Here is a 27,470-nt window from a genome sequence, read left to right on the forward strand (position 1 = left end):
TTGTAAAACTCTAACAATGCTATATATGGTTATAGTGTGGGAATCCGAACTGCTTTAAAGATTAATGAAGTCCAGACTCTCTAAGGTCTGAAAGACCTCAAGAATTGTTTATAGAACATGCATTCATCACTTTATGACTAGTAGCGATTTAAAGGAATTACCTCTATTTCACCTATTGGGCCCAGCCCCTTTGGCCCTTCGGGGGTCAGAGTCATCATTTATGCAAAATCTGTTCCCCTGTTTCTGACCAAATTGGGTTCAAATCCATTCATAACTTGATGACTAGTAGCAATTTAAAGGAATTACCTCTATTTCCCTTATTGGGCCCCACCCATTTGGCCCCTCCGGGGTCAGAGCCACCATTTATGCAAAATCTGTTCCCCTTCTCCCAAGGATGTTTCTGACCAAATTGGGTTCAAATCCATTCATAACTTTATGACTAGTAGCGATTTAAAGGAATTACCTCTATTTCCCCTATTGGGCCCCACCCCTTTGGCCCCTCCGGGGTCAGAGCCACAATTTACGCAAAATCTGTTCCCCTTCCCCGATGGATGTTTCTGATCAAATTTGGTTCAAATCCATTCATAACTTTATGACTAGTAGCTATTCAAAGGAATTACCTCTATTTCCCCCACTGGGCCCTGCCCTTTTGGCCCCTTTAGGGTCAGAGTCACCATTTATGCACAATCTGTTCCCCTTCCCCCAAGGATGTTTCTGACCAAATTTGGTTCAAATCCATTCATAACTTTATGACTAGTAGTGATTCAAAGGAATTACCTCTATTTCCCCCACTGGGCCCCGCCCTTAAGGCCCCTTTAGGGTCAGAGTCACCATTTATGCACAATCTGTTCCCCTTCCCCCAAGGATGTTTCTGACCAAATTTGGTTCAAATCCATTAATAACTTGATGACTAGTAGCGATTCAAAGGAATTACCTCTATTTCCCCCACTGGGCCCCGCCCTTTTGGCCCCTTTAGGGTCAGAGTCACAATTTATGCACAATCTGTTCCCCTTCCCCCAAGGATGTTTCGGACCATATTGGGTTCAAATCCATTCATAACTTTATGACTAGTAGCGATTTAAAGGAATTACTTCTATTTCCCCTATTGGGACCCGCCCCTTTGGCCCCTTGGGGGTCAGAGTCACCATTTATGCAAAATCGGTTCCTCTTCCTCCAAGGATGTTTCTGACCAAATTAGGTTCAAATCCATTCATAACTTTATGACATGTAGCGATTTAAAGGAATTACCTCTATTTCGCCTATTGGGCCCCGCCCCTTTACCCCCTTTGGGGTCAGAGTCACCATTTATGCAAAATAGGTTCCTCTTCCTCCAAGGAAGTTTCTGACCAAATTGGGTTCAAATCCATTCATAACTTTATGACAAGTAGCGTTTTAAAGGAATTACCTCTATTTCCCTTATTGGGCCCCGCCCCTTTAGCCCCTTTGGGGTCAGAGCCACCATTTATGCAAAATCTGTTCCCCTTCCCCCAAAGATATCTCTGACCAAATTGGGTTCAAATCCATTCATAACTTTATGACAAGTAGCGATTTAAAGGAATTACCTTTATTTTTCCCTATTTGGCCCCGCCCCTTTGGCCCCTTGGGGGTCAGAATCACCATTTATGCAAAATCTCTTCCCCTTCCCCCAAGGATGTTTCTGACCAAATTGGGTTCAAATCCATTCGTAACTTAATTACTAGTAGTGATTTAAAGGAATTACCTCTATTTCCCTTATTGGGCCCCGCCCCTTTGGCCCCTCCGGGGTCAGAGCCACCATTTATGCAAAATCTCTTCCCCTTCCCCCAAGGATGTTTCTGACCAAATTGGGTTCAAATCCATTCACAACTTTATGACTAGTAGCAATTTAGAGGAATTACCTCTATTTCCCATATTTGGCCCCGCCCCTTTGGCCCCTTGAAGGTCAGAGTCACCATTTATGCAAAATTTGTTCCCCTTTCCCCAAGGATGTTTCTGACCAAATTGGGTTCAAATCCATTCATAACTTTATGACTAGTAGCGATTTAAAGGAATTACCTCTATTTCCCCTATTGGGCCCTGCCCCTTTGGCCCCTTGGGGGTCAGAGTCACCATTTATGCAAAATCTGTTCCCCTTCTCCCAAGGATGTTTCTGGCGAAATTTGGTCAAAATCCAATAAGAACTTTTTGACTAGTAGCGATTTGAAGCAAATGTTGACGGACGGACGGACGACGGACGACGGACGGACGGACGACGGACGCCGCGCCATGGCATAAGCTCACCGGACCTTCGGTCCAGGTGAGCTAACAAAACAATACCTTATAAAAAAACAATACCTTATAAACAAAACAGCACCTTATAAACAAAACAGCACCTTATAAACAAAACAACACCTTATAAACAAAACAATACCTTATAAACAAACAATATCTTATATACAAATAACACCTTATAAACAAAACAATACCTTATAAACAAACAATATCTTATATACAAATAACACCTGATAAACAAAACAACACCTTGTAAACAAAACAATACCTTATAAACAAAACAATACCTGATAAACAAAACAACACCTTGTAAACAAAACAATACCCAATACCTTGTAATTACATGTTTAAGCTGTATTCTTTCTACTGTACTGATTGGATATATAATGATAAAAAAGAATAAGAAGTTTTACTGTTAAAACTGGAGTCTTTGCATTTATATAGCTAATAAATGTAGGTGTTGTCTCTCATCAACATATCAGAGATGGTATGAAAACAGTATAACCTTTATTATACAACTCGATAAAGACAATAAATAAAGAGTTTGTAATTAATTGTCCTGTAATTGTCATATGGGAATATTTCACTCCGCTTATCAATTCCTATGTTGGAACACAAGCTTAAGATTTTAATCAATAATGGTTTCTTAGTTTGACAATTTGTTGCATTTTAAAATAAAATCATGATAATTTCAATCACTGTAATTAGCAAGACGATATATATATATATGATTTACAGACTTTATAAAATCTCAAATATTAATGTCAAGTTGTTTAATTCAAATTTCAATGTATTCTTAATAATGATTTTTATATCTTGTACATAAAACACATGCAGTCTATTTTAATCTCTTAATTACACATGATGGATTTGTGACATTTAAATTACCTCAAGGGGAGGGGTATTTGTCAATCTTGTGGCTTTTTTCTTTTTTCTTTCTTTTAATCATAATAATTTACAAAAGCAACCAATTACTAATCAAATCAGTAAGTCCTAATGAGGCTATAACAATAGAAAATCTCTTCATCTTAATAATGTTACATGGAAAATCCTTGAAAACTTTGTGGAAAGTATCAATGTTTCGGCATTTACACATTTCACCTCCCTTGATAAAGATTTCAAATTTTTGAAAGATTTATCAGTTAAACTTCTCTTATATTAATAAAACCCAGTTTGTACTGTTTTATGTATGAAGTTATGTGATTCTGAACCTAGCAATTTTGAAGGCCTGCAAAGCCCCCAAGGAAATACCAAAACATACGCAAGCATGGATTCAAATATCAATATAGATTTGAATGTCCAACAATTCTAAGTATCACAAAAAGTGCTCCGAGACTTCAAACCCATTCCCTAACCCAAATTAGCACTTGCTCAAAGCTCAACTTTCTTCTGATTTGAAATAAAATCACCACTGCTCCCAAAGTTCTTTGTGAGAATGAATTCTTAGATTAAGACATTTCATTTCAGTTATAAAAAGGCCTTTTAGTTAAAAGTATCGTCTATATATATACACACTTACCAATTTCCCCAAAACTCTAAACGGCTCTACTTTGTTGAACTTAAAGTTTTTGGTTGTCAACAAATGCTTTGAAGATTGATTCAAAAACTTACTGGGCTTGAATGATGATTTAGGTGAAAAAGGTGAACACAAAATAAGAAAATTGATGTGCATTTTTTTACCACCATTGTTCTTCAATATTTCAATTTCGCAGAGAAAGTGCACTACAGATAACATATTACATTAGTTGATTTATTTCCCTCTAGATCTGCCATCTTCCTTGTCAAACAACAGAGCTAGCCAGGGAGTAGGTTGTCCACAAGTACATGCATTTCACAGGAATCGCCAAGGTAACGATTTCTCAGATTAGGTTTCAGTAATTTCAGAAGGGGGCCTTTGATGGGACTTTAATGCCTTGCCTCAGTCAGATATGGCCAAGCCATAACTGTTTTGTATCATGATGTTTGATTGGCTGCTAGTTTTGCACGAGCATCATGGGATTTTCCTTAAACAAGAGAGATTTAGTGTCACAATGTTCTCCATAATAGACAGTTGTGCCATTTGTAACATTACCATGGGAACAGACTTCACAAGTTTATCTATCTAGCAAGCGCCAATACGTTTGATTGTGTCTGCCTCCCCCCTCCCACTAAACATTCAGCTAGTCTCCATTGTCTTAAGATGCATCGCCTTGCTCCGCTATTCCCGCTCACAGTCGGGCTGTGTTTGTCAGGAGCAAGCTAATGTCCCCATGCATTCTGCCATCTCAATCACTAATTATTGAGGCAATCCAACATATCTACTCTCTGTACGTATTCCTTAAGAAGGACGAAAATAAATTTTATCTTGTTTGAATGAAACTGCAACATATGCAAATAACAATTGCTGTAAAAACAATTGAATTTTGACATTTTTCTTGCAAAGAAATCTTTGACTATTAATGATGATAAATAAAACACCTATGTTTGACTAATGCATGCAGTTATTACCTATCAAATTTTAAAACTATCTATAATTAGGGGCAATTTAGCAATTAGGAGTAAGTTATTTCAAAAAGATTTAATCTGCAAGAAATATTTTAAAATATTCATCATTGATTTTCAAAGTTTCGTAGATTTAATATCATTCAACAATTTAGATTTTGCTCTGTAAAATACAAAATGAAAATAACAAATTCAGCAGAACAAATTCATAGATTTTTTTTCGGTCTTCTATTTTTGTTTTTTACTTTTTTTTTAAGAATGAAGATTAATGCAATATTAACACGACTAGACCAACTCGAAAAAACCTGACAAACAACATCAATTTTTAAAAGAGAAGAAGTTATATATTTGAAGCCTACAGAAATATTTTACCGAATTCCTGATAAAATATAATACAGGAATCATATATTCTAGCTAACCAATTCATTTTCTGTGAAGCCTGACATGTACAGTTACAGAAGCCTGTATACTGAAGTCTGTGGCGTACTCTACGAACAAGTACAGGCTGCCAAGTCTGACCATACTTAAATCGCGGGGAGAGAATTTCTTTCTGGACCAATTCATTATAGCCACCAAGTAAAAATCTTTGTCTCAATTAACAGAAATGTAACACGATTAATTCGCGAAGCCGTAAGAGTTGACTTCCAATTGCGACAACACGAAGAAGATGCCCGCTAACTTTAATGGAAAGGCAGAAGGAATCTGCTCCAGTCTCCATTTGTAGGCTACGTTAACGATATGGCGGTAATGGATTTTACAGCGCCACCTATGGTCGTCTGTCCAGGAGGCACCCCAACGACCAATCATGGACTGCCCAGCAACACAATCACATTTTACACGTAAATATCTTAGCAGTCAATATGTGTCATTGACATCTAGATCACAAAAAGGAAGAAAATAACTCTTGGATTGTGAAAAGCCTTTATTTTCATGTATTATTTTCAGTATATCTTGTATAATATGAGGCAATGTCTATACCACTATCAACCAGCAATATACCATTCTTACTACTAACACTACTGTACCACACAACACTATTGTACCACACAACACTACTATACCACACAACACTACTGTACCACACAACACTACTATACTACACAACACTACTGTACCACACAACACTACTGTACCACACAACACTACTATACCACACAGCACTATTGTACCACACAACACTACTGTACCACACAACACTACTGTACCACACAACACTACTGTACCACATAACACAACTATACCACACAACACAACTGTACCACACAACACTACTGTACCACACAACACTACTGTACCACACAACACTACTGTACTACAACAACACTACTGTACCACACAACACTACTGTACTACGCAACACTACTGTACCACACAACAATACTGTACCACACAACACTACTGTACCACACAACACTACTGTACTACACAACACAACTGTACCACATAACACAACTATACCACACAACACAACTGTACCACACAACACTATTGTACCACACAACACTACTGTACCACACAACACTACTGTACCACACAACACTACTGTACTACACAACACAACTGTACCACATAACACAACTATACCACACAACACAACTGTACCACACAACACTACTGTACCACACAACACTACTGTACCACACAACACTACTGTACTACAACAACACTACTGTACCACACAACACTACTGTACCACACAACACTATTGTACCACACAACACTACTGTACCACACAACACTATTGTACACAACACTACTGTACTATGCAACACTATTGTACCACACAACACTATTGTACCACACAACACTACTGTACCACACAACACTTGTAACTGTACCACACAACACAACTATACCACACAACACTACTGTACCACACAACACTATTGTACCACACAACACTACTATACCACACAACACTATTGTACCACACAACACTACTGTACCACACAACACTACTGTACCACACAACACAACTATACCACACAACACTATTGTACCACACAACACTATTGTACCACACAACACTACTGTACCACACAACACTATTGTACCACACAACACTATTGTACCACACAACACTATTGTACCACACAACACTACTGTACTACGCAACACAATTGTACCACACAACACTACTGTACTACGCAACACTACTGTACTACGCAACACAATTGTACCACCCAACACTACTGTACTACGCAACACAATCATACCACACAACACTACTGTACCACACAACACTACTGTACCACACAACACTACTGTACCACACAACACAACTATACCACACAACACTACTGTACCACACAACACTACTGTACCACACAACACTACTGTACTACACAACACAACTGTACCACATAACACAACTATACCACACAACACAACTGTACCACACAACACTATTGTACCACACAACACTACTGTACCACACAACACTACTGTACCACACAACACTACTGTACTACACAACACAACTGTACCACATAACACAACTATACCACACAACACAACTGTACCACACAACACTACTGTACCACACAACACTACTGTACCACACAACACTACTGTACTACAACAACACTACTGTACCACACAACACTACTGTACCACACAACACTATTGTACCACACAACACTACTGTACCACACAACACTATTGTACACAACACTACTGTACTACGCAACACTATTGTACCACACAACACTATTGTACCACACAACACTACTGTACCACACAATACTTGTAACTGTACCACACAACACAACTATACCACACAACACTACTGTACCACACAACACTATTGTACCACACAACACTACTATACCACACAACACTACTGTACCACACAACACTACTGTACCACACAACACAACTATACCACACAACACTATTGTACCACACAACACTATTGTACCACACAACACTACTGTACCACACAACACTATTGTACCACACAACACTATTGTACCACACAACACTATTGTACCACACAACACTACTGTACTACGCAACACAATTGTACCACACAACACTACTGTACTACGCAACACAATTGTACCACACAACACTACTGTACCACACAACACTACTGTACCACACAACACTACTGTACCACACAACACTACTGTACTACGCAACACAATTGTACCACCCAACACTACTGTACTACGCAACACAATCATACCACACAACACTACTGTACCACACAACACTACTGTACCACACAACACTACTGTACCACACAACACTACTGTACCACACAACACAACTATACCACACAACACTACTGTACCACACAACACTACTGTACTACGCAACACTACTGTATCACACAACACTACTGTACAACACAACACTACTGTACCACACAACACTACTGTACCACACAACACAACTATACCACACAACACTACTGTACCACACAACACTACTGTACTACGCAACACTACTGTATCACACAACACTACTGTACAACACAACACTACTGTACCACACAACACTATTGTACCACACAACACTATTGTACCACACAACACTATTGTACCACACAACACTACTGTACTACGCAACACAATTGTACCACACAACACTACTGTACCACACAACACTACTGTACCACACAACACTACTGTACCACACAACACTACTGTACCACACAACACAATTGTACCACACAACACTACTGTACCACACAACACTACTGTACCACGCAACACTACTGTACCACGCAACACAATTGTACCACACAACACTACTGTACCACACAACAATACTGTACCACACAACACTATTGTACCACACAACACTACTGTACCACACAACACTACTGTACTACCACAACACTACTGTACCACACAACACTACTGTACCACACAACACTACTGTACCACACAACACAACTATACCACACAACACAACTATACCACACAACACTACTGTACTGTACCACACAACACTACTGTACCACACAACACAATTGTACCACACAACACTACTGTACCACACAACACTACTGTACCACACAACACTACTGTACCACACAACACAACTATACCACACAACACTACTGTACCACACAACACAATTGTACCACACAACACTACTGTACCACACAACACTACTGTACTACACAACACAACTGTACCACACAACACTACTGTACCACACAACACTACTGTACCACACAACACAACTATACCACACAACACTACTGTACCACACAACACAATTGTACCACACAACACAACTGTACCACACAACACTACTGTACCACACAACACTACTGTACCACACAACACTACTATACCACACAACACTACTGTACCACACAACACTACTGTACCACACAACACAACTATACCACACAACACTACTGTACCACACAACACAATTGTACCACACAACACTACTGTACCACACAACACTACTGTACTACACAACACAACTGTACCACACAACACTATTGTACCACACAACACAACTGTACCACACAACACTATTGTACCACACAACACTACTGTACCACACAACACAATTGTACCACACAACACTACTGTACCACACAACACTACTGTACTACACAACACAACTGTACCACACAACACTATTGTACCACACAACACAACTGTACCACACAACACTATTGTACCACACAACACTACTGTACCACACAACACTACTGTACCACACAACACTACTGTACCACACAACACTATTGTACCACACAACACTACTGTACCACACAACACTACTGTACCACACAACACTACTGTACCACACAACACAACTATACCACACAACACTACTGTACTACACAACACTACTGTACCACACAACACAACTGTACCACACAACACTACTGTACCACACAACAATACTGTACCACACAACACTACTATACCACACAACACTACTGTACTACACAACACAACTGTACCACACAACACTATTGTACTACACAACACAACTGTACCACACAACACTATTGTACCACACAACACTACTGTTCTACAAAACACTACACTACCACACAACACAACTATACCACACAACACTACTGTACCACACAACACTATTGTACCACACAACACTATTGTACCACACAACACAACTGTACCACACAACACTATTGTACCACACAACACAACTGTACCACACAACACTACACTACCACACAACACAACTGTACCACACAACAATACTGTACCACACAACTCTACTGTACCACACAACACTACTGTACCACACAACACTACTGTGCCACACAACACTACTGACTAGTACCACACAACACTACTGTACCACACAACACTACTGTACCACACAACACAACTATACCACACAACACTACTGTACCACACAACACTACTGTACCACACAACACTACTGTACCACACTACTGTACCACACAACACAACTGTACCACACAACACTACACTACCACACAACACAACTGTACCACACAACAATACTGTACCACACAACTCTACTGTACCACACAACACTACTGTACCACACAACACTACTGTGCCACACAACACTACTGACTAGTACCACACAACACTACTGTACCACACAACACTACTGTACCACACAACACAACTATACCACACAACACTACTGTACCACACAACACTACTGTACCACACAACACTACTATACCACACAACACTACTGTAACACACAATACTACTGTACCACACAACACTACTGTAACACACAATACTACTGTACCACACAACACAACTATACCACACAACACAATTGTACCACACAACACTACTGTACCACACAACACTACTGTACTACGCAACACTACTGTACCACACAACACTACTGTTGTTATCAACATGTAAAATAAATCAAGAATTTGAAACATAATTCTTCTTTTAATGTTTTAATAATAACAACAAAGAAACATATTTCACAAGACACGAAAAAAAATATGATTACAAGGTATTTTTCTCTGTCTGTATGTTATGAAGAAATTTCAAAAAAAGGGACCTACAATCGTTCATCATGGTAATCAGATACATCTCCAACAATATATATATGCACTGTATCAGAGATGATCAGAGATACCTTTCCTAACATCACATGTTTTAATTCCAGTGTCTGTGCTCGACACAAATTACCTGCCTATTGATTTTCTATCGGTTTCTTTCATTTGTGTATCCTCATCTGAAAAAACGTATCTGGATTCGGATGAAAATAACACTGGTGCGATTTCCAGACAGCTACGCGATTTAGCTCTGTCGCATATTGTATCCGCCCCTCCCCTCCGTCATACCGCAGGAGAAAATAACACAAGTTATCCTGCCTGAAGAACAAAACCTTGCCTAATTGGATGTTATTAAGTCGCTGTGATGAAAACTCTTTTGTGCAAGGAGGAAGTGTCTCCCCAGGGTCTGTCATACCGTACACACTTCTTCCTTTCAATTAGAGAGTCAATTATCCCATTTTCTGATGTACCCCAAATCAGTGATATTACTTGAGAGCCACTACACAATGACAAATCCTCTTTTAATGTCTCCCAACATTCTGTCTTTGTGCGTTGTCAAGCATCCTTAATTATATTATTTGTATGTGTAGATATATACTGTTCAATGATATATCCCCTTCAACCATCACAGCCAGACCTTTTCTCTCCGTATCGCCACGTCAACGAGTTTTTTTAATTCTTTTTATAGATCTAGTGACAAGCTACCTTTAGAGCAAGATTCAAATTACAGCGATTCACGAAAAAAGTCAAAGGTCTGTAATTACGATTACGATTTCTCCATATGGACTTGAGCAAATATCATTTTCCTCAGGTTATACACCCCGTGAACATTCATCCACATAATACATTGGTTCTTATAATGTTCTAGACCGTCCATTAAACAAGATCGTGTTCGCTGTACATATGTTTTGATCAAAAGGCGACAGCGGCCGGTCGTACATTTTAAATCCTGGGCTATGGAACAGTAAGTGTTAATTGGTCCTGTTTTACATTAAACATTCTTGGGAGACGACATACATACAAAAATAGATGGTCTTACAAGTTTTTAGTTTACAAAATTTATTTGTCTGAAAATAATATAAACTCTTAATCAGACAGAAACCAATACAATATATTAATGCAATTCACACATCGGCCGTATTGTTTTCCACTCAGTGTCAAAATTGACCATGCATGACCAGGGATCAAGGCAAAGACCTGATGAATCTTTTCTTGGAAATAGTGGTAACAAGGATTGCTTACGGATGGAAGGACAAATGAACAAAGGGCCATTTGTAATCCTGAGCCCGTCAAGATAGTTGGCTAAAAAATTGAAATTACATACTTTTTTCAAGATAGGAACTGAATGAATTTCTAAAAAAAATAATTTTGTACTCACCAACAAGTCGGGCAACAGTTGATGCGTTCATATGAGTCAGTTTTTCATTGACAAAAAATGTCACTCGGTTCTCAAAGTCCCTACAAAAAAACAATAGTCCATCATGACAATTGGAAGGAAAAAAGCTTAAAGCTTATAAAACTACTTGATTGATCAAGATTGTCCCAAATACTGCACATTATAAAGTCATCACGGAAAAAAAGGCTTTAAGTTCATATTAAGTCGCACTTCGTCGCTTGGTTATCATCATCACACAAAATCTACTAGTACTGATGAAAATTTCTGTAATTTAAACAGACAAAAGATCCATAGGGCCTGTATCACTGAGATGCATTCCTGTATTACTAGCAAATTATTTTGGATTAATTCATATATAATTTCTATTTTACCTTTCATTTTACTAAATCGGAGAATTAATTAATGCAAGGAACAGTTATCTTTATAAAACCTTGAGATTTCCTACTACCAAGGATAATCCATGTATTATGAACCATATTAATTGATAATCCAGCAATCAGATTAACAACCTAATTTTTCTTACAATTTTTTATAATTGCACTTTTGCAACAAGGGAACCACTCTCTTCTCAAAATATTATGTTATATCTGTACTTGCCACCGCTTGAAATGTATTTATATCTATAGGGACCACAGAACCAAATCAAAAATAGATTGTGGGTTTTCCCCGTTTGGGCAGAAGATTTAATAGGAAGGTGAATGCATCGGGGCCTACTGATTGGATATTTAGGTGAGAGAAGTTTCCAAAGTTTTATGTGTGGGCTGGGCAATACATGTAGATGTAAAATACAGTATATAGAAAAACAGTTATTTTGTTGCTAGCCTGTTTTTGTCAGGGGGAGTTAAGTAAGTGTGTATTTTGTTGTAAATTTAGATGAATTTTTGGTGCTGATTTCAATACAAGATGGTGGCCCCCATATAAAAAAAGTTCAAATTGGTAGAATTTTTTATCATTCTATTTAGAGGTTTCCAAGATGGCATACTTCAAAATTATGGCTACTGGACCAGTGTTGAAAACTCCAATTAAGCAGTACAGTGGTAAATGTTAACATTACCGTCTATGGGAAATCATTTGGTTCCGTGGTCCCTATAGACACTATCAGTTTGGTTGAAATCCCTGTGTTCATGTTAAAGAAGGATGTTTTATAAATCTCCCTATTGACCATATAGTTTTGGCCCTAAAAGGTTCACACCATCCATGAATACATTGAGTCTAAGATTCTGAAATCATGGGTATTTCTTTATCAAGGTGTAAATTTACTCACTCTGCTGGATCAAAGGGTACCGGTGTGTCAAGCATGTGTTCCAGAACAGACAGAAAACCACTGGCAGTATCTCGGTCAAGGCTGTACCAAAGTAAACCATTCTATCAATATTAGCCAAAATCAGGTGATCACCCTGATAAATAAAACTTACACATGTTAATCACTTTTAACAAACAGAACTTGAATCAAGTAGGTCTATGAAATAAACACATCCAAAAAGAGGCCCAATTGGCTTGCATTGCTCACCTAGAATTCACTTCTTTGATAATTTGACCTGCCTTTTAATTATTCAAATAATATCTTCTAGGCTTTGAAGTTAATCTGAAGAAGTCTTTTGAATGTTTTAACAAATTTGACCTCTGTGACCTTGAATATGGGTCAAGGTCATTTCTTTTCACAAAATTTGTAGGGAATCCGTCACAATAATCTACCTAACAAAACATTATGATAAAAGACATTTTGGTTAATACAAGAAGAAGTTATTTTAAGCTATCAACAAATATGACCCCTGTGACCTCGAATAAATGCATTTCTTTTGACAAACTTTGTGGGGTCTATCCAAGAAACCAACCAGTTAAGATCTGTTTAGGTCATGAATTTATATAGACCTTTTGGTTTTTGAGAAGAAATTATTTAAAAGCTAGGGGAAAGTTGATGCCAGGCAAACAATGGATGGACGAATCATGGGGTACGCCCACTTGAATTTTACAGCCAAGTGAGACACGTACATCAATTTCTTTAACTTTGTTTAGTTTGTATAATGTTACCACGTCCTATCAACGACTGTGGTCGTGTAAGGGTGGCCTCCCTTGTGTGCCAGGTGCATGCATGATGTTAATTAGTATTACAATTTAATCATTATCTAACACGGTCAGGTTTCGGTAAAAAGTATGAAAATTTGTAACCCAAACTTAATCTCACATTGCATATAAATATCTGTTTAGGTTTTCCACCTTTTATTGTATATAAATATCTGTATAAGTTTCCAACATGTTATTGTACATAAATATCTGTATAAGTTTCCCATCTTTAATTGTATATACAGTGGACCCGCGATAATCCGGACGCCGATAGTCCGGAAAACTCGCAGTCCGGACGGAATAGCACGGGAACGGATTTCCGTAACGTTATTTGTACTCACCAGTCCGGAAATTCGGTTTCCGATTCCGGAAGCCCATTTTGGGAACGGAAAGTACTTTTCATTAGTAAATTTCCCCCGATAATCCGGACGATTTTTTCACCATGAGGAGAGAAAAATGTCGGGCAAGTCACCCGTGTCGACAGCTGTACAGACTATCGCTTGACACTGTAGGTAGTCATAGCGACCGCTGCCAGGTCATAGCCCCGGGTGTTTACCTGTGTTACAATGTAGCTCTGTCTTTATAACGGTACATTGCTTTTCTTTACGATCGACCTAAATGCTACAGTATTAAAGGGTTTTATAGTGTAGACTGGTCTTGCTTTTATCAACTTGACGTACAATATCTATTATAGTTATTTTACATAGTGCTATTTCGTAGTTAGCAATAATTAATTCACTAACATACAGTATGTGATACGATACTTAATCAATCACAAATGCATGTAATAAATTTATTATCGGTAATTAACATCACTAACAATTGTATTGGGTAAACAAGGATATCGGCTTGTAACATCGTTGTAATGACGACTCATTGAAAGATGCATGTTATTAATTACACACATGGTACATTTACGTATTAAGCAGTGATCAGAAGAACCGGGTTAATTACACACTAATAAGTCGTCAGATACCGCTGATTTACTTCAGTAAGTGTCACATTGTTAAGTGAATACGGGTTTAATAATTATCGGACAGCTTGGGTAGTTCTCGCTGGTGTCGCGTACTTTTAAATAGGTAGCTTGGAGTTTCTGGTACAGCAAAGTGAGTTACGATTCACCACATTAATTAATGTTAATTATTACGTGGCGTATGTCTGAATTTTATTTACACGATTAAAAACACACAATATTGTGAATAGTTTTTATTATTATTATCCAATCAGAATAAATGGGCGTAACGTGATGCGATAACTTCTTATATAAAGACTGTGAACATACCAAACTACACATTGCAACTTATTCATTGTATCTTCATACTTACGTAAAAATCATATAAAAAAGCATGGACTAATGGTAAGTTGTACATAGTGGGTCTTTCATTTCACGTTTCTGATTTACGTAACAAACGTACATTGTACATAGCAGTTCGTTTATTTCAGGTTTTTAACTTACAGTAAAAAAAACACACAAAAACACAGACTGTTGGTAAGTTGTAAAAACCGGGTCTTTCATTTCAGGTTCATAATTTACGTAAAAAAACGTACATTGTACATAGTGGGTCTTTCATTTCAGGTATTTAACGTATGTAATTTCTACTCGTTTGTGAACCTCTGGGACGTAAGCCATGTGTGTTGTTTGTAGGTCACATATGCCCGCTATAAATAAAACAACTTTCACTTCACATGTTCTTTTAAAAACATTGTTTATTTTTTAGTTTCTACAAAATAAAAGAAAACAAGAATCATATCAAGAACATAAGTATATTTATTTTTTAAGAAGACTGACTATTAGACGTGTTTATGAAACGTCATTAAAACGTCCCGTATTTTATAGAGTCAAGGGAGATAACTCTTACACAACAATTTTTTTTGACCTGGTAGACGAAATTCGGTAGTCCGGAAAACTCGTAATCCGGACGGTTTGGGCTGGGAACGAAGGTGTTCGGATTATCGAGGGTCCACTGTAAATAACTGTATAAGTTTCCAACCTTTTATTGTATATAGATATCTATATAAGTTTCCCACCTTTTGATTATAAAATATCTGTAAAAGGTTCCCACCTTTTATTGTATATAAAATATCTGTATAAGTTTCCCACCTTTTATTGTACATAAAATTGCATATAAATTATCTGTATAAGTTTCCCATCTTTTTTGTATATAAATATCTGTATAAGTTTCCCACCTTTTATATATTGTATATAAATATCTGTATAAGTTTCACACCTTTTATATATTGTATATAAATATCTATATAAGTTTCCCACCTTTTGATTATAAAATATCTGTATAAGTTTCCCACCTTTTATTGTATATAAAATATCTGTATAAGTTTCCCACCTTTTATCGTACATAAAATTGCATATAAATTATCTGTATAAGTTTCCCATCTTTTTTGTATATAAATATCTGTATAAGTTTCCCATCTTTTATATATTGTATATAAACATCTGTATTCCCACCTGTTATTATATCTGTGACTTGTTGCCACCTTTTTGGTTTAAAACATATATATTTGATATAAACTGATTTGGACTTTCTCCCATGAACCATAGCTTCATCCACAAGATTGAAAAATGACTGTCCTTCCCAGTTTAGAGTTTCCATTCCAGTTAATCCCAGCCGATGAGAGATTAAGCTAGAGCCAGGGATGGATATAGAGGATTCTCCCAGTATCAGTCTGGAGGCTGTGTGTGCTTGCCTTTTATGGACAATCTCATTAGCATATTTCCTTTAGTAAATCTAGGCTATATTTAGAGTGCAGTGATGGGGAGATGGCTGAAGAACAGTGCCACATCAGTGGTTACATGATTTAAAATCTCGCATTAAGATATGATCGACAGCTTACAATCAGCACTTGGACCGATAAAAGAATAACAGTTCTAATATTAAGAAAATTCGCAAAAATCCCTGTAAATGTAAAAGTTCTAATATTGAGAAAATTCACAAAAATCCCAGTAAATTGATCAGTTCTAATATTGAGAAAATTTACAAAAAATCTTAGTAGATGTAACAGTTCTGATATTGAGGATATTCACAAAAATCTCAGTAAATGTAACAGTTCTAATATTGAGAAAATTCACAAAAACATCAGTAAATGTAACAGTTCTAATATTGAGGAAATTCACAAAAATCAGTTTATTTAACAGTTCTAATATTGAGAAAATTCACAAAAATCTCATTTAATGTAACAGTTCTAATATTGAGAAAATTCACAAAAATCTCAGTTCATGTAATAGTTCTAATATTGAGAAAATTCACAAAAATCCCAGTAAATGTAATAGTTCTAATAATGAGAAAATTCACAAAAATACCAGCAAATGGAACAGTTATAATAAGGAAAACTCACAATATTCCAGTGAATGTAAGTTCTAATATTGAGACATTAATTCACAAAACTCTCAGTTTACTCTATGTAAGATCTCTATTGACAATGTACTGTTGATATTTTAATGATCGATGCATATATATCAACCAGTTCTGTATATAGGATTGATGCAATGAAATATTCAGAAATGAAAAAATAAAGTCTTAATACTTTTATTCACAAAATGTAGATGGATAATTTTATAAGTATGGACCTAAGCTAAGATGGATTTTAATAAGTCTGCATTGAAAAATAAACTAGAAGTAGAAACAAAATGAGAAATATAAATGTTCTTTTTAATTACAAACATGATTAAAATAACAAAATAAGGACACTTCATCATACACAAGTTTAATTTCAATTTTAAAGCTTTTGTTGATGAGTGATTTAGATCGTTATGTTTAGGAATCCAGGTGAGATTATCTGTATACTAGACGTCTATATGACACTCACTGTTTGGTGAATTCCACAAATGCGTAGTCCGTGTTGACGATATCCTCTACATTTGGATCCTCGGGACTGTTGGTCAGGTTCAGCCGCAGGTTTGGGAGAGTCGACACTTTTCTTGTCTGAAATGTCAATTATTCACTGAAGGTATTTTAGAATTAAGTATCACCTCAAAACACGTTTTATAGCTCCTAAAATCTAGTTTTGGGGTTTATGTTGTCTGAACCTCTAATTAACAGGTATTCGGGAAATAGCATTATTAATTTCTGTGTCAAGGAGGAAGTGACTCAATCTACAGCATATTAAGGTATATATAACTTTTAGTCTCTGAATTCAACACAAGTGTCTAACATTGAGTCTTTAAATCTAAACCATTTTTTCTGAGACTGAAAGTATCTTACTCTGCCTTGATTTAACAAGAGATCCCAGAGAGATTTTGGCACCCACCATTACTTAATCTTTATTGGTTCAGACTGACCTTTTCTCTACTTTTTAACCTTCTTTCTTAGTTTTTTAATAATCTGATTTCAAAAACAAAAGGTACCTACATGTGATGTTTGAGAAACATCCCTTATTAAGTTTTTTCAAGAAACAAACTTCAGTTCTCAAAATCCAAGATGGCCACCTGTTGAATTTTTTTTTTTTTCCATCAAAATCCTATAGTGAATTAAGAAAACTAGGTACCAAGTGGAACCTACACACATGAAGTTTGAAGAATATCCCACTAATACTGTTCAAGAAATAGCAATAAAAAACTTCGACTATCAACATCCAAGATGGCCGCCTGCATGTCGACAATTTTGTTTTCCTGATCAAAAATCAAAATTAAAATGGCACAACTACGGACCAACGGGAACCTACACATGAAGTTTTCAAGAAAAAGCGATAACACACTTCAATTTGCAAAATCCAAGATGGCAAACTGTTGACAATTTTCATTTTTGGATCAAAAACCCAAATTGAATTGGCACAACTAGGGACCAAGTTTGAGGAAACTTCATTATCAAGACATTCTGACCTTGGCAAAAACATTTTTTTAGTCCAATGATGGTGTTTGCAGATCTTGTCAAACCAAGTTCATGGCAGTTTCAAGGATTTTTAATGACCCAAATGAAATTTTTCAATGATTTCAAATACATTTTATATTAGCATTTTGAACAGTGTGATAATTCACAATTTTAATGTGATTTTGTTGCAGATTCTTCCATTATGTTGAGGTTTATCAGTTTGAGAGGTATAAGGTTAAGTTGCCATCAAAGACAAACAAAGAGCTGTTGTTTTTTTTAATTTGGATCAAGAGTACCTTTCCTAATATACCTGTCTCGATGTAATTACCTATATGAAACAATGAATGACATATTCAAGGTCAAAGACCAGCATTCCAGACTTATCAAGGTAGAGAGTATCTTGAAGGCTTTCCAATTTCAAGGCCACAACTAGCAAAATTCATTGACTTTCCAAAACTGTAAGCAGTCCCCATAGAATAGTTATTACAATTTCTTTAAACAGCTTGTCCATAATTTTTGCGGTTCTAAACATTCTCACTTCCGCCAACAACATTTTGCAAGCTTCTTAAGACATTGATGCATGGCGTACCTTCTTGCATGACAGAGCCAACCACAGGTATGCCAAGGACTCGCTTGTCCTCACTTGGAATTACACCCATCTCTGACTCCATCGCCGATATGATTTTTTCCATGTCTGAATTTTCAATGTTGTGGTTTTCTTGGGAAGTTTACAGTTTCTGTCAAATCTTGTGGTATATCTGTTTTCATGGTTCCTAAATATAAACAAACAATAAAATACCATATTATCACTCAAAATCTGAAATAAAGACCATGAAATCAAATATTCTTGCCTGCGCAACCCTATGATGTAGTGTAACCCGGGTTATCTAACACTGTGAAATGAACACAGGAGAACTTGAATATAAAACAAGATTTACTTTATTCAATAAAAATACACTATTTTAAAATAAAAAGCACATCACTTCAGACCCGAAAACTTCTACTGCCACCCTATACAGAAGTATATCCAACCAGATTTCAATAACATGCAAGCCAATATTGCTTCTGCTCGCTTCATTCACACATATAAACTATCACACTATTACAGTCAACAAGGTGCACACAGATTAGCATAAAATCACAATTTCAATAAACAAATACAGTAAAATGCTCAAACATTATTACTTGCAACTCTCCCAAACTAGATTAAGACACTCATGTTACATACAGACCTGTCAAGTGCCCCGCATTTTGCGGGTCACTCCCGGAAAATTGGTCTATAACCCGCAGACAGAAATAGCTCCCGACGGGTGTTTTGAATCTCCCGCATTTCAGTAAGATCTCGTTTTCATTCGAGCTACCTCGGATTTTTTCTTTGACGCGTAGGAACACAATTTGAGACACCGAACAGATAATCCAACAACAACAAAAATGGCGTGTACGAATTAAGGCTTGCACAAGGAGTTTTTGAGTTCGGGCAAGTGAAAAATGTTGGTGTACTTGCCCTGGGCAAATGAACAAAATATTGTCTCTATCTTAACTTTCATGTTGGATTTCCAGAATCCCGTGTTATATGTGATTCAGAAGAATTATTGTAGTGGAATTGGATATATTGAAATATATTAAAAACGTAACAATTAGCTATTGAAACTACTTTATTTTCGTGTCTGAAATGAAAATTCTAAAGCCGAGGAAACTAGGCCGCCAGAGTCACGTTCAGTTCAAAGACATTTTAAGGACATTTATGCTGATAAAAATAATAGAAACTGCATCTGAAGTATGAAATAGTGATGCACAGAGTTAACTTACTGCAATCTATGCCTAAATGTTCTTATAAGACAACAGCAAAAGGTTTTAACATGTGAAAACGATCTTTGTTTATGCTTGCTGGAAGTACAATTTGGCAACTAATAATGAAGACGGAATCCGGACCAAAAGTTCCGGAATTGAAAAATAATATAGAAAAACTAAAAAAAATTTAATGCTTGTGGTTCACAATTAATTATAAAAATAATTCTTTTAATTTTAGATGGATATTTTTGAAGGAATGAAATACTGATTGCTGTGATTATCAACCTTCCACCAATGTTTTGAAGATGGCAAAAACAGCTACAACAACTTACAATGTAAAACATTTATGTAAATGAATGAAGTATGCATAGAAATGCTTATTAAATGACACATGTTGATGAATTTTTTCAGTTTTATTGTTTTTATTTCAAGTGAAATGCCGTTACGCGCAATGACCTGCATTGGAGTGCTATGACCTGCATTTTTATGAGTAATAACCTGCATTTTGTTCATGAGAACTTGACAGGTCTGTACATATATCCTACATTCTGGACACAAGAAACATGCAATGAACATCAATGATTTCTTTACAATTTGATAAAACACTTTCATATAAACAAAAATACACATTTCTAACAAAGGGACACAGCTCTCCCGAAAAGATGAAACAGTTCTGACATCAAAGGGACACAACTCTCCCAAAAAGATGAAACAGTTGACACAAAGGGATACAACTCTCCCAAAAAGATCAGAAAAAAAAATTCTTACACAAAAGGGACACAACGCTCCTAAAAATATGAAACAATTCTGACAAAAAAGGGCCACAACTCCTCAAAAAATTAAAACAAGACCGATAAAAAGGGACATAATTAACCCCCGAAAATGAAACAAAACTGACACAATAGGAACAAATCATACAAGTGGGTTTTTTTTTCAGACTTTTAAAAGGTTATATAATTTTTCTCTTTCATTCTCATATCATTTATTTAGTTACGGTAAAAGCCACCAGGTTAACCGTGGGACCCATTTTTTATTTGCGATTATGAAAAAGCTTACTCATTTAATTTCCTTGATATGTATATGTATAGAAAAGGAAATTATATAATCTAAAGATGAATATTTGTGTAGATGCCATTACTAATTTTTTTTTTTTTTACCTATTTTTTTTTCTTTTTTTTTTTTAAATTCCATGTCAGAACATGAATGTGAACATTGTGTATATATGTACATTATCATTCTACTCATCTGGAGGATATTCAATGAATCATACCGTAATCAATGTCCTGGGGATCTGGGCAGGTACCTGCAGCCATAATCAGTGATGTTTAGCCATAAATAAATTAGAAAGGACTATGACATCAGTGGAGAAGATAACAGTCTCTGTTACTCTTACTTTTCTGTCCAGTAACATAAAGTCTCATTCCTTTTTGTATCCTGTTCATGTTCCGTGTCATCTCTGTTTGAATCATTAGTGAATCTCATTGAAGTGGTAACAGATCAACTGATCTTAAAAGGGTCAATAAAGTATTGAACAGTTTAGCTCCATTCCAGTCAGGAAAACTAAACGGCTACAAATGCACTTTGCACTTGATTCAATTTATTTTCATTGTGTATGTGTCCAACCCCCCCCCTCCTAACAAAAAAAACAAAAACAAAAATTAAAATATAATAATCACTCTACCATAGTCAACAAGACTGAAACTTAAACATCTGGTACAATTCGACCAGACCATCACTGTTAATTTACAGTGAGCTGCACACCTGTAGTGTGAGACAGGTACACAACATTAAACCATCCATACGCTGAAGGAACGTCCCTGCTGTGAGGTTTCATAGCCCTGTATCATCTTATCGTCAATCACCACAAGCTTTAGGCCTCAGCAGCAGCAGCCAGCTTCCTTATTAACAGGTTTCTGTGACGAAGCTCGGCATTACACGTTGGATAAAGGTTTAAATCGGAGATCTGAAGTACTTCAACATCCACAATAAAGAGAAGAAAATTGCTTTTTGGTGCTGTGAACAATATCTCAATATTAAGAAGGTTGCTATAACACATGAAACCTTATATATGGTTGGATGTAATTTAAAATCTCTAAAAATTTGTAAAATACTAAAGCCACACAAGGAATACAAATCTAAACAAATTTAAATTGAGGAGTACAATTCTGTGCTTTGAAGATACCTTAAAATTTTGAAAACGGTTTAATTCTGATAAAAATAAATCATAGTTTTATCTTGAGCATTTTTATTAGGATGAGGAAAAAGGGTTGTTTTCATGCTAAATTCACAAGAAGTGTACCTCTAGCTTCTGGCAGATCATACACAACCTGAGTACAAAACTGTATATCATGATGAATATAAACATTTGTAAGTACAGTATATGTTATGTCCTTTATCGTCTGGATGTCTTTATCATCCTCAATTCAAATTGGTTCCTTCCTCATTCCACCAATATATCATCCTAAATTCTCTACCGATTCATTTCAGTTCTGTTTCATCCTCAACTATCCAATTAAATTCTGATTAAGCATCCTCAATTTTCCACTAATAATCCTCAATTCTTAATTGATATAATCAATTCTAAGTTAATACACCCCAAACTAATTTAACATCCTCAAATCTGCATAATTATCCTCAATCCTTTATTAATATAATCAAATCTTTGTTGTACAGCTCAATTTTATTAAACATCCCAAATCCTCCATCATTATCTTAAATCTTTTATTTTAATCCCAAAGTTTGTTAGACATCCTAATTTCTCTATTATTATCATCACCAATCTAATTAATCTCCAAAATCTTTCATTTTAATCCCAATGCCTATTTAACATCCTCATTTGTTCATTATCAATAATCATTATCACAGGGATTTCTCGAATAGTGAACTTGCAACTCTTTATAGGGACCACAGAACCAAATCAAAAATAGAATGTGGGTTTTCCCCGTTTGGGTATATACCCAACACTGGGATAACCCCCGAGCAACACACCAGACCGGTGGCTATCTACATATTTTCTATTATAAATTAAACCATTATTTCGCCTTGTGCGGGCAATACACAGGGATTTATAATTTACCATAAGTTTAATGCTCTTTATATACATTATAAGCACCAAGATAATTAAACAACAGGCAGTACACCAGAGCAGGCTTTCTACATATATTTATTATAAATGAAACCATTATTTCAGCTGGCGCGGGCAATAAACAGGAATTTACGTCTTACCATAAGTCTAATCTACCCGCATTGTTAGACATCATATCTACCAACCTAATGTGTGCCCTTTAATGTCTATACGTTGTCAACATTCCCCTTGAGATCTAACCTGTACGACTTATCTTAGAATATCTTGTCCTTTGAGACAAATTTGGCCAACATATGGGTAGTCAAAGCACATAAAGCTCTGATTTTATCGCCATATTTACCTAACTTAGATGTTAACATGTCAAATAAATATCAGATTAGAAATGACAAGTGTACATCTTAACATAAATCTTAAATTTGGTCTCAAAATAATTCTGTAACCTTCAATTCAAACACACTAAGCAAAAGAATGATGGTAAATCTGACAGTGATTGAAAAAATAGCCTTCTGGATTTGAATTGAAACTAGTCCTTTAGCACACCTAATGAGACAAGCCTCTTTTCTGAAGGCTCAAAGCTAGTTCTAGACATCTGATCAGCAGCTTAGAAGTTCTAGACATCAGATCTCCAGCTTCGCTTCCAAAGACTCAAAGCTAGTTCTAGACATCTGATCAGCAGCTTAGAAGTTGTAGACATCAGATCTCCAGCTTCGCTTCCAAAGACTCATAGCTAGTTCTAGACATCTGACCACCAGCTTGGCTTCCAAAGACTCAAAGCTAGTTCTCGACATCTGATCACCAGCTTAGAAGTTCTAGACATCAGATCTCCAGCTTCGCTTCCAAAGACTCATAGCTAGTTCTAGACATCTGACCACCAGCTTGGCTTCCAAAGACTCAAAGCTAGTTCTCGACATCTGATCACCAGCTTCACTTCCAATGACTCAAAGCTAGTTCTAAAAGACTCAAAGCTAGTTCTCGACATCTGATCACCAGCTTCGCTTCCAAAGGCTCAAAGTTAGTTCTAGACATCTGACCACCAGCTTGGCTTCCAAAGACTCAAAGCTAGTTCTCGACATCTGATCACCAGCTTCACTTCCAATGACTCAAAGCTAGTTCTAAAAGACTCAAAGCTAGTTCTAAAAGACTCAAAGCTAGTTCTCGACATCTGATCACCAGCTTCGCTTCCAAAGGCTCAAAGTTAGTTCTAGACATCTGAGCACCAGCTTGGCTTCCAAAGACTCAAAGCAAGTTCTAGACATCTGACCACCAGCTTCACTTCCAATGACTCAAAGCTAGTTCTAAAAGACTCAAAGCTAGTTCTAAAAGACTCAAAGTTAGTTCTAGACATCTGATCACCAGCTTGGCTTCCAAAGACTCAAAGCTAGTCCTATAAATCAGAGCGCCAGCTTTGCTTTCAAAGGCTGCCTAAATAGTTACTTCTTGTGTTTCCATGGAAACCATTTGAGGTACAGACAAGTCACCTGTACACACACAATGTGTGGGTTCCCCAGTACATTAACTCCTCCTCCAAGTACAATCAAACCCTGTCGTGTTTGTGGGTACCTGGAGACTTATGAAAAATCTGTGCTGCCATTCCGACCTTCAACATGAGTTTGGTGGTGAAATGTCAGATTAGATTTACGACATAGGTTTCACTACTAAAGTCCTAGCTTACACACCAAGTTATCACCTGGAATGTCAAATCGATTGTCTGGTTTCACTCTTCACAGAGGAAAAAGAATATGTAAATATCATAATGTTATGTTGACATCTCCATGGCAACGCCATATTGATAAAAAACTTGATAAGAAAAAAAAGGAATTGTGATTTATAGGACTGTAAATGACATCGAAAAAATGACATGAAATAAATTACTACAAGCAGTGACCTACATTTGTAAATATTGCAGGACAGGAACAGACTGGAACACAGTGGCCTGACCTGTCTAGAACAGGTTGACTTTCATGTTTATCTTTAAATAAAAATTAATTTTTTGCTATCAAACTATAATTTATCATGACTGTAGACAATCTTTTGGTAAATTATGATTAATTAATCAAACCTCTCTTATGACAGTAGGTCTCTTAATACAGTTGGCTCCATTCATGTTACCAGAATTTTTATGTTAGTCATATGTTTAAGTGGCCCTTATAAGGATAAGAGAAATATCAGTATTTGTATTTAAGTTTTGTTTAAATGATTTCAAAATTAAGTAAAGCGAAAATTTTATTGATATATTTTGTCAAACATTTAATTTGAGTAAAAAAGAACAAAATCTCATGTATGCAATGAAATCACCCAGATCATACAAGAACATTTAATAACAAAAAATCAAAACTATTTTCATACCTGTATTTGATAGTAGATCAAGTTATTAATTTTGTTTTATAAATGGATGAAATATATAACTATATGAAGTAAGTTTTCTAACTGTGATTTAACTTGATATAGCTAGGCTATCAGTGTTATCAAACCTGTCATTGTATATTTAGGCTTGGGAGTGAAAATTTATAAAAACTGACATCGATGATCAATCAAAAAAAAAAACACTGGACATTGCGAGTAATATATATAGATATAGAAATAACTCATCTAAGAATCCTACAAGTGAATGGGAACTCGGAATAAGTCAGATAAGACAGAAAGTCGCTGAATACATTGGGTCGTTACGGCAGGTTTCGCTGTCATTGATCAGTACAAGTTGTATGATATCCTCATAAATGTTCGATATTAAAGGTCTATCAGTGCATAATCTTTAGGTAGATTTTTAGTAAAATGTTATATGTCTTCCTCGGAGAAATTAAGAAGCATGAAAAACAGCAGAAAGTTTTTAATTAGCCATATTTTTTTTTATTTTTCCTGTCCAGTCAATGACAGTGTGCTATCAGGCTTATTGTGTTATCCCGTCACAGACTCATATATTACGGCTCAATAATCTAGTTTGTGATGTCATCACCGCCATTTTGGGAGTCTCCAGGGGTCAATATCTGGTGGGGATTTACATTCGTGACTTATATCAAGAGAAAACAGCTTGATCCTTACCGAGCTCACTTGACACATGTAGACCCCCTGATTGTACATGACGTTTGTTGCCTAGCAACAGACAAAGCGATCTACTCCTATACGTTTTTATTGGTTCTGTAGAACATATTGGTGTTCTCAGTCTTGAGGCTAGTATTGGGCCAAACATACATTGACATCAGGCCTGGTTCTCCTATCATTACGTGAATACAACCAAATATTTACAAAAGGTATCAATCCTTCCAGCATCACTATGCAGTAACTAGGTTACGCCACTTATTTAAATCAGCAACCACTAATCACATTGTCCCAGTTTAAACCAGTCACCGTGTAACCAGGTTGTCTCTTTAACCAGCCATTTGTAACACAGTTATTCCTATAATCTACCAACACTAACTAGGTTGTCCCAGTAGCCAGCCACCAGTTACTAAGTGAGATTGTCCCACTAACCAGAAACTATGTAACCAGGTTTTCCTGCTAACCAGCCACCATTAACGACATTGTCCCACTATAACCAGCCATAAGTAACAAGGTTATTCCACTAACCAGTCACTA

The 27,470-nt window shown here is 36.3% G+C and overlaps 2 protein-coding genes across 3 annotated transcripts in view; both read right to left on the minus strand.

Annotated features, from left to right (window-relative positions):
• LOC117344279 (receptor-type tyrosine-protein phosphatase N2-like) overlaps window positions 1-18,136 on the minus strand; it is a 165,913-nt gene extending 147,777 nt beyond the window's left edge. The window contains exons 1-3 of the mRNA XM_033906972.1: window positions 18,021-18,136; window positions 13,399-13,479; window positions 12,117-12,196 (exon numbers count right to left, since the gene is read on the minus strand). Coding sequence (XP_033762863.1) covers window positions 12,117-12,196; window positions 13,399-13,433 — 115 coding nt within the window. The 5' untranslated portion in view covers window positions 13,434-13,479; window positions 18,021-18,136. The remainder of the gene's footprint in view (window positions 1-12,116; window positions 12,197-13,398; window positions 13,480-18,020) is intronic.
• Window positions 18,022-27,470, minus strand: part of LOC117344280 — a 95,475-nt gene continuing 86,026 nt past the window's right edge. For both annotated transcript variants that reach the window (XM_033906973.1, XM_033906974.1), the window contains exons 6-7: window positions 19,611-19,794; window positions 18,022-18,136 (exon numbers count right to left, since the gene is read on the minus strand). In XM_033906973.1, the coding sequence (XP_033762864.1) occupies window positions 19,724-19,794 (71 nt within the window). In that variant the 3' untranslated portion in view covers window positions 18,022-18,136; window positions 19,611-19,723. The remainder of the gene's footprint in view (window positions 18,137-19,610; window positions 19,795-27,470) is intronic.

This window comes from Pecten maximus, chromosome 15, assembly GCF_902652985.1.
Source record: "Pecten maximus chromosome 15, xPecMax1.1, whole genome shotgun sequence".
NCBI lineage: Eukaryota > Metazoa > Mollusca > Bivalvia > Pectinida > Pectinidae > Pecten > Pecten maximus.